The sequence below is a fragment of the Cynocephalus volans genome, chromosome 11 (assembly GCF_027409185.1).
Source record: "Cynocephalus volans isolate mCynVol1 chromosome 11, mCynVol1.pri, whole genome shotgun sequence".
NCBI classification, from domain to species: Eukaryota; Metazoa; Chordata; class Mammalia; order Dermoptera; family Cynocephalidae; genus Cynocephalus; species Cynocephalus volans.
The window spans coordinates 21,482,586-21,492,080 of NC_084470.1; the positions used below are offsets into that span (position 1 = coordinate 21,482,586).

Genomic DNA, 9,495 nt, shown 5'->3' on the forward strand with positions numbered 1-9,495 from the left:
GTGCCCCGTGCGCCAGTTGACGGGACACCCTATGGGGCCGTGTGCGCGGGGTGCCCCCTCCGGCGGGGGTGCCCCGTGCGCCCAGGGCGCTCCCGCGCGGGGCTTGGCGGGGAGACGCCCAGACCCCTGTAAACTTCATCGCGGGAGATGTTAGGGGACACTGAGCTATGAGGGAGATGAGAGCAGCTGACAGGACTGTCAGTTGGGGTTATATGAGACAGCGACACCGCGGCGCCTCGGCCCCGGGCCTCCTGGGCTTCCTAGGGGGCGGGCGGAGGGACCTTCCCTGCGCGCCCAGAGCCCCCAGACCGGACGGCCACCAGAGGCAAGTCACTTCCTAATTGTCTCGATTTGTAAGAGGGTTTTGTGATGCTAAGTAAGCGTGGCGCAGCCCGCCCGGCCTCCCCACACGCCTCCCCAGCCCGCCTTTGTTTACCTTCGCCTGATCGCTCATTTATTTATCTATCTATTATTTATAGGCGTCCCCTCCTATTCAGCGACCGTGTCTGTTAATTGTGTTATACCATTTAATTCTAACATCGGTCTCAAAAGAGCTCTTAATGAGAAAAGCATATACAACACGGATCACTTTGCTATTCAGCTCAGCCAGATGGACAACTGCTAACTTTTTTTTTTTTTTTTTTAAAATAATGAAAATCCCCCTTTGACAAAGGGGCTCGGATGAATAGGCTCCAAATAGCACCTCAAACACTTTTAATTGTTTTGAGGACAATATGCTAATCCGCCGCGGGTTTCGGCTTTGGTGTCTGTTGACAACGTTTTGCTTGCACCTCGAACCTCCGACTCTGGAAAGGCAGAAGCAAAGGCGCAAATCCCTCAAGAGCACAGAGAGCCGACGAGCCCCAGGCGGCCCCACCCCGCCCCGCAGCACATCAAAGCCGGTGGGAAAAGCACGCGACCTACGGAAAAACTCGCGTGAGCGCGGCTCTGGGGGTGACACTCGGGGGATACCGGGCTGGGGGCTGAGGAACACCCTCCAATTTTGAGAACAAATTCCAAAGAGTTGTTTCGATGGCATCAGAGGGTCTTTTCTCCTTAGAAAAAAACAGAGTGATCTTCAAGCAAACATTCACCCAGAGGGGAAAGAATGGGGCTCTTTTTCTTGTTAAACAACACAGGCTGCGAGTTATTTGCTTTTTAAGATTTTTTTTTCTCACTCCTTGCCTGAGCCATGAAAATATTGCCTTTCTTTTTCCTTTGCTCCCGCAGGGTCTTGTAAAAAGTCTCCCGTAGTCTGGGGTGGGGACCTAGGGCACGTTTTTCTGCATTTCTTAGACTTTTATTTTTTAACTTAGGGACCAGTATAGAGCCCCCAAACCACAGAGGAGCCGGCAGCAGCATTTCCAAATACTTAAAAAAAAATTATTCCACCCGTCTCCGCTCATACTTTAAGTTGAACTTAAACACCCACCGCAGAACTCAGTGCTGGGCGCGCAACTGGTTCCCAGGAAACTCTGCTCTTCCCATTGCTTTGGAGTTTGGTTTACAAAGACTAACTACACCCAGGCCTCAGGGGTCTGGGTCGGCCTTTATCTTAGGACAGTCGCTCCTTGAAGTGATCTGACCCCTTTGTGAAGAACGCGCAGAAGGAGTGACGTCCAAGAGACAGAGGCCTTTGTCTAGCCTCTAAAGGCAAAAAGCGGATCCCGAGGGCGCGACCCGGACGGATCCCAGACTCTAGGCCCCTCTGCACCCGGCCCGCAGGCCACCAGGCTCCACCAGCGCGGGGCAGCCGCCAGCCGTCACCGCTACAGAGCGGCTGTAAGCACTCGCAGCCTCCCCACGCCCCGGCCCCGCGGACCTGGCCTCCTGACTTCAGATTTTATGCACATCAAAGGTTACTTTTTGCAATGACAGATTGTCTTTATTCAAAACATCTTTGTTCAACAAATGAACAGAGTAACGAGGTAAAATCCTTCTAGGTACATTTCCAAGACATCGTCAAAACATTTATGATCATTTAGGATGTTTTTATTCTTTTAATTTTTTGTTCACTTTCTACTTCCTGACTTCATAACCCGACGTTCTGTCTAAAAGTAAACTTAGGTCTCTAGGAGCACTGTTTTACACAAAGTAAATAACCATGTGGGTCCTTTTAGTTTTCCCTTTAAAGAAGCAAACACTATCATAGCATGGTTTTAAATAGAAATGTTTCCCTTTCTGTAGTTTTAAACTTTTAAGCCTTTCCCCCCACACATGAAGAACAAATGGCGCCTAGTTGTGTCTTGTGGCAAAACGCAGAGACACAGCTATAACGCTTTTCTTCAGGGAGCAAAAGAAAAATATATATATATGCATATTCTAGATATAATACCGGGATCTGGGAGTTCGGAGTCCAAAGCCTATTCGAGGAGAGTGAAGGGGACATAAATAAACAAAACTGTCTACATTTTTGTCCAAAGGGGGTACAGTCAGAGGAAATTTGTTTTGGGAGAGTCGGGATAGGGGCAGCTGTGTAGCTGTCATATCATTTGCAAGTTTCTGGCACCTGTCTGCGCCTTGGGCTCAGGAGGACGCCCCTCCCTTCCCCCTGGAAGAGAGAGGCAGTCTAGGGTAGGGTTAGGGGCTGCGGCAGGACTGACCCGGAGGCGTCTGCAGGCCGGGGCTAGGCGCAGAGGACAGGGTGCAGACCCCGCTTCCAAGCAACCCTTCAGGTCCAGACCGGGCTGGGGGTTACATGGCCGTGGCGTGGGCTGACGAATAAGGGTCTATGCCAGTCTTGGTCATGCCTGGGAAGAGGATGTAGGCGACGGGGGGCTGCAGGGTGGAGGCAGACCAGGCGGTACAGTTACAGGGCACCACGTAGCCCGGGTTGGTGGGGGACGGGTGCGTGTGCGTGTGCTGGCTGGGGCAGCTGAGGCTGCCGAAAGCGCCGTTCTGGTAGCCCAGGGTGGATGCGTAGGGCAGCGCGCCGGTGGCCAAGGTGTGGGGCACTTCACCCATCTTCTGGATGGCGCTCGAGCTAAACTGCGCGGGGTCCAGCAGGGAGTAAGGCGCCGAGGCCGGAGGCAAGAAGGCCCGGGCTTTCTCGGGCGCGCTCAGGAGGCCGTCGGAGGCCCCCACGGGCAGGCCAGCCGCCTTGAGCGGGTCCGTGTCGCCCAGGTAGGGCAGGGGGAAGACATACCTGTCCTTCTTGAGCAGGTTCTTGGGCTTGCGCCGCGGCCGGTACTTGTAGTCGGGATGCTCCTTCATGTGCTGGGCGCGTAACCGCTTGGCCTCGTCGATGTACGGCCTCTTCTCTGCCTCGGACAGAAGCTTCCATTCGGCGCCTAGGCGTTTGCTGATCTCCGAGTTGTGCATCTTGGGGTTTTCCTGGGCCATCTTGCGCCGCTGGCCCCGGGACCATACCATGAAGGCGTTCATGGGCCGCTTGATGTGGTCTGAAGGTTTGGACATGGTCCCGGGCGGCTAGGCGGGCGGGGGTGGGGAGTGCGGGAGCTCCGCAGGCGATCCTGGGCGCGGTTGGCTGTCTGTCTGTCCGTTCTAAGCCGGGACTCTGCGCTCCCCTCGCCTTGGTGCCGCTGAGGGGAAGCCTGAGAGAAGCGCTGACTCTGCGAAGTTCAGCTGATCATGCCAGTCCCAGCACCCAGGCAGCCCCCGGGGGATGAGCGGGGGCAGGGAGGGCGGGGGAGGAGAGGGCGATCAGCCGGGGGGCTGCGGGCACCAGAGGCTGGGGCCCCGGTCCCAGAGCCTCGAGATTAAGTGGGCAGGTAATTTTCAGGAGAGGGCAGGAAGCTCCCCCTACTCCCCCTCTCCACTTTCGCCCTCTCTCGTTCCCTCGTCTCCTCTTGCGTCTTCAGCTGGGGCTCCCCCCTCCCGTGGTCTTCCTGGAGCTGCCTCGCCTAGCGCTGCACCTGGCTGAGAATGCGGGGAGGCTGGTGAACGAGAGCCAAAAGCGGCGAAGTTCAAAGGCGAGGTGGGCCGGGACGGCACGCACTGTGACATAAGCGCGGGGCGGCGACTCCCCAACCTGGTCGCCAATCAGCAGCAGAGAAGGCGAGGGGCGCACCTGCCAATGCGCCGGTGGAAGAAAGAGGGACTGCGACGGGTGGGGGCGGGGAGAGGTGCGAGGGACAGAGACAGAAGGGGAGAGCAGAGCGGCTGGTTCAGGACTGGAGACTTAGGTTCCACGTTACCGATGGCACTGCCAACAAATAAAGGTCTTCACGCCTCCTGTTTCCTTTCCTGGTTGTGCAAGAGCGAATTAGGGCTTCGAATACAAAGGCCCGGGGAGGGAGCAGCAAAGGGAGCGAGACGAGAGCTCCTGTTGATAAATAGGACAGCCTCGCCACGAAATGCAAGGACAGCACTTTCCCTCCTTGTCAAAGATCCCTGGAAGAGAAAAAGAACATATCAAACTTAGGGTGATACGCGAAATAAACTTTTCGCGCCAGACCCTCGGCGGTCCTTTGCCGGCCTTCTCCCGGGACGCCCCTGCGGTTCAGTCTCCATCCCTGCCCCGGGATGGGGCGCCTGGGCATAGCTCTGGGTCCCCGGGTGGCTAAGCAGTGCGCTGCAAAGTCCTGGCTGCCTGCAGTGCAGAGGTGTGAACCCTGGCTGGTGAGCCCTTAAGAGCACCACGACCTGCTCTTCACTTTCGGGTCAGGGGTGGGGTGGGATATCCATCATGGTTTCTATGTAATTATTATTCAGTGTTTTTAAACCTCCAACTTCCCTTCCACAGTTGTCCAAACCAGAAGGGCAGCCTGCAGACTGGGCATGGGGGCCCTCCCAGTGTCCCTTCTGCAGCGGCCCTAGAGCGGATTCTCGGGCTGTATCCGTAACCAGGGTCGGTTTGTCCCCGGACGCCTCTTTCCATCCAGCAAAACTGCTTTTGAGACTAGTTTCTTACGTCAAATGAGCATTCTTCGGGTAAAGAGGACGAAATAACCGGAGGAACCAACCTGCGCGCCTGTTTCCTTTGAATAATTGCCTGCCTGATGTGAAATGCCCTTGGGGAAAATATTTATTAAATGGAAACCATTGTCCCTGCCCCGGCGGGATCTGCGTGTGTTTCGGGCTTATTGGCTTTTGCACCAGCCTCTCTCGGGAGGACCGGACAGAAACAGGCGGCGGTCATCGGCTGGGAGGGGCGGGGAGTGAGGGAGGCAGGCAACGAGGAGGCAGAGAGGAAGGGTCATTTCTAGCATGTAGTGTATCAAGTGTGAGGAGAAGACTTTGTTTCTCCTTCCTACAATCAGAAAGACGCGTGGAATTTCTCACCCTTAGCACGCTCTTCAGAGAGGTGGACACTATTCCCATTTTACAGATTAGTAAACTGAGGTTGAGAAAGGCTAGGTGATTTGTCAAAAGTGGCTCCGGGAAAACGTGGTGACGCCTTGCGTATATATAGGATTTTAAAACCCCCATTTTTTCCCCCACCCCACACGGCTTCACATCTGAGGATCTGATGGCGCTACAGCCAAACGTGGAACCCTAAAGGAGACTATTGGAGCCATCGCAACCTGCCATGCAGATAAACTGCACTGAAGGACTGATCCTGCTCTTGATTCGCTTAGGCTCCGGTCGAGATCCGACTTTCCTTAGCAGACGCCCGGAGCCAAGGGCGCCTCCTGCGTGCGGTTTGGCGAGCAGGGGCACAGCCCTTACATTCCTTCTCAGCCTCTCCCCAGCCTCCCTCCGGTAGCCTCCGTTTGTCCCTCTACTCTTGTTTCCTCTGCAGAAAGTTTCATTTAGCTTAGGGTCGCAGGAAGTAGACGCATTTTTTCAGCCCAATCGGGGAGGGTTCCCAAGCGTCTCAGGCAATCTCTACTCAGGTCTGACCAGCAGTGCACTCCATTCGGAGCCTGCCAGCGATCGGAGGTCCAGGGACCATGCGATTCTAGTTCTACCAGGCGATCCAGACTGCTTTGGGAAGGAATGAGAGAAATGCTCATATCTGCAGAGAGGTCCAGCGTCCGGCGGGGACCCGCCAATCTCTCACTCTGAAACTTCTGTGGGCACCAAACCTACACCCAGAGGTTCGGGTTAATGCAAACCAACCTCTTGGATACTGCTCAAACAGGGAGGAGATCTAGCAAAGGTTCCTCGACCCTGTCTCTCCTCTAACCCTCCAGGCCAACCCATTCCAGTTGCCCCGAGGCAGTTCCGGGCAGGCGCGCGCCCTCCATCAATTCCTCATATTTCCTCCTCCTACATTCCGCGCTCCTCTCCAAGCCTCTCGCGCTCAGCCCTAGGTCGCAACCCAAGAGCAATCCGCAATCCAGAGCAGATTAATAACAATGGCGCCGACAGCGGGGTGACTGTGTGCAGGGCACCACCTGACCTCCAGGGGTTTTGGAGTCCCAGGCTGCCTGGTCAGGCTGCATTGACCTAGGAGGGTGCCAGCTTCCAGGCTGCGCACCTGGGTCTTGAGAAGTGAACTCGCTGGAAGAGAAGGCGGAATTGAGGGCCGCACCTTCCTTCCAGGCCTTGCATCGGCTTGCCTCCTAGGCGAACCGCGCAGCCGCGCACACATCTTACGCAATATTGGGTGGTCACCGGTTTATTCAAGCCTCAGAGCTGAACCTGGCGCAGGAGTTCCTTTGACCCCGCGGGGTCTGGCGGTCTGGCCTGGTGATGTCTCCAGCCGGTGCTGCACTGTGACTCCCCGCCAGACCTAAACCACTGGGCAGGATAATCCGGAGAGGTGGCCCGTGGGGAGAACCATCAGCTTCGGTCACCGCCGGAACAGGCATTAGGACAGAGTTTGCCTAAACGCGTTTTCTGCTTTGTCCGCAGCCTGAAGTGCGGACCTTAGGCTGCCAGTCCATTCTCCAGGGCGGGAGACGTCTCTGGGATGAGGTCTTTCCGCTTCCACGTTTGCCTGGAGAATCCGCGCACACACTTCTTTACGCAGAGCAGTTGCTCAAGGCACGACGGGGGCCGGCCTTAGGCAGAGGTCTAAACCCTGCAGCAGTAGGGTTACCAGCAGTCAGGGAAACGCCGCTGTTCGGGGATAAGTGAAGCAAGAGGCCTCGGACGTCACGACCCTACCCGCTCCTCTCCCGGCCCGCGCCTCCCTCCACCGCGCGCGGGGTCCCGGGCTTGTCTTCCTCTTTTTCGGGACGGGGGCTTTGCAGGGAGGATTTCCCCTCTCCTTTCGCCCAACTCCTTTGCCTACTTCAGGTTCAAGGCTATCACCACCTCTGGGGAGCCTTCTTTGATTCCTGGGCTGGGCTAGGACCCCAGCTACGCGCTCTCCCACGTGTCACATACAACGTCGCGTGGAGCCTGTCGCAGCCCGTGCAGCCCATCAGACTTCGAGCTCCTCGAGGGCGACGGCTGCGTGTCATTCGTCTTCACGTGCCCGGGGTCCTCACAACTCCGAGCGTAGAGAAGACGCTCAGTAAAGTTTCCTTCAGCTCAGGCCCACGGAAACCTTTCCAATAGGCCTTTTCCCGCCATGCGGCTGCGGGAACAAGTCCCCAGATGTAGCCTGATAGAGCCGGACGCGGAAGTCTGGGGTCCCGAGGCCTGTACCCACCTGCCTGGCTTCAACGCTGTGCCTCGCCCTCCAGCCACCACCCCCTCCTCTCCGGTGGGCAGAGGTCACCGCTCCGAGGCCTCTGGGACTGAGAAGTGAGTGCTGAGAGGCCGTGTGCAGACCACGGCTTGGAGGACGCGGTTGGGCGTGGAGGGAAAGAGGGACTTGGTCATGCGTCTCGTGCCCCGCGGGCTTTCGGAAGAGGCCACAAGAGTCGCCTGCGTGCGGAGGGGCCGGGGTGCTGTGCACTCGCAGGACTAATCCTGCCCGCTCACTGTGGCCGCTCGGGGATTCTGGAGAGAAACTGAGTGAAGTCGCAGGTGCGGTTCCCTAGAGCCTCCGCGCAGCGCGGTCTCCGCTCGCTGCTGGGAATGTGAGCGCCAAGGCGCGCGCAGGTGTTTAGCAGCGACGGCGTTGATCAGGCCCACCCCTAAGCGTCGGCAACCCAGCAGCCAACATTAAGGGTGATAAATTGATCTCTGGAAATAACGCACTTTGGTTAAATCACAAACTTTTAATTTTTCTTCTTACCAAAAATATTTTTAATATTTGGCACCCCTGATTCCCACCCATCCGCCGTTTTCTATTTTAAAATTCGGAGATCTCACATATCCCATCTTGAGAGAGTGCCCAGAAGGATCCAGGGCTCTGGTCTTACTAAGACATTTCCTGGTAGTTGCTCTGGGGTCTTCACTCCAGAAAACAGCCCCGCCCACAGGAGTGTCTTGAAATTTTGTAAAATTCCACGTGTCCCTCGTAACCAAGATGGCATAGGAGGGCACAGCTTCCACCAAGAAACAAAGAGAAACCGAACAAAACCCGGTCCCAGGACAGACGCCTGGAGCGCCTGTGACAGAACGCGTTTGCTGTCGCGGAGACGGCAGATCAAGTTGGGCTGGGTGAAGGAAAGACACTTCTATCTCAACACCTCAAGCTCGCCCACGTAAGGAGAAATTTTGATGCTTCAGGTTGCCTTAACTTGAGTGGTTAACTGGAGTCTGTAGCAGGTATCATGTGACTCACTGACTTCAACAGAGCATTGCATATAACATCTACATACATCCCCCAGAAAATGGAGGGGTGGGAATGGGAGTAGGGCTTTGGAATCTTCTTCTTCATTAAGTCCATGGCTGTTTGTTGAGCACCTACTAAATGCCAGCCACTGTGCTGGGTGCTGGGATGCAGCAGTAAACAAACCTACAAAGGTCCTTGTCACATGGTGATTGTTATAGCCCAATGAGACGACCGACAAGAAATAGGAAACAAATTCCTGGAGTGATTTCTGTGTCTGCCACCAAGTAGCTGTGTCACTTTGCACAAGGTACTTAACCATCTGTGTCCTGGCTTCCTAGCCTGTCATACAGATATAATGGATTATTATCAGGACTAAATGATTTTATATGAGAAAAACTCTTAGAACAGGGCCGATCATGTAGAAACTACACAACAAGTGGTCAGATTATATTATGTTATCATTAAATATAAGGAGTTAACTTCTGATAGTGATAAATGCTAAGAAGTGAATCAGGGGGTGAGAGAAGCAAGGTGGTCGAATTTACATTGAGTGGTCAGGGTAGGGGGTCACTCAATGCCTGGAGAACAGCTGAGTGCACTGAAGGATTTAAGGAGCTGGTGTGGCTGAAGCCTGTCTACGACCCTGGGGAAAGTATAAGGGCCAGGGGGAGGTTGGCAGCGCCCGGATTATCTAGGGCCTAAACTCCCATAAGGAGGTTAGGTTTTATTCTCAATGTCCTGCGATGTCACTGGAATGAGACAAATCAGAATTATTTAACAATAATCCCAACATTCACACACAAAATATATTAGTTATCAGACATTCTACTTATAGAGCAATCTCATGTCTAACCACAGGCCAGAAACTTTATAAATTGACAGATTTTTTTATTGGCCTTGGGGTCAACTGTTTGACCATCCCTTAAAGATTAAGGGCTGCTCTGCTGAATCCTTTGGATTCCTCTTATGTCTCC

At 54.9% G+C, this 9,495-nt stretch overlaps 1 protein-coding gene across 1 annotated transcript; it reads right to left on the minus strand.

The window, feature by feature from the left end:
• Positions 1 to 2,694: 2,694 nt before the first annotated feature.
• On the minus strand, positions 2,695 to 3,417 carry SOX14 (SRY-box transcription factor 14). Its single transcript, XM_063113339.1, has one exon. The coding sequence runs from the start codon at positions 3,415 to 3,417 to the stop codon at positions 2,695 to 2,697; it is 723 nt and encodes a 240-aa protein (XP_062969409.1).
• Positions 3,418 to 9,495: the final 6,078 nt, after the last annotated feature.

Coding starts and splice junctions, on each gene's coding strand:
- SOX14 (XM_063113339.1), bottom strand. CDS start 3,417: ATGTCCAAACCTTCAGACCACATCAAGCGGCCCATGAACGCCTTCATG.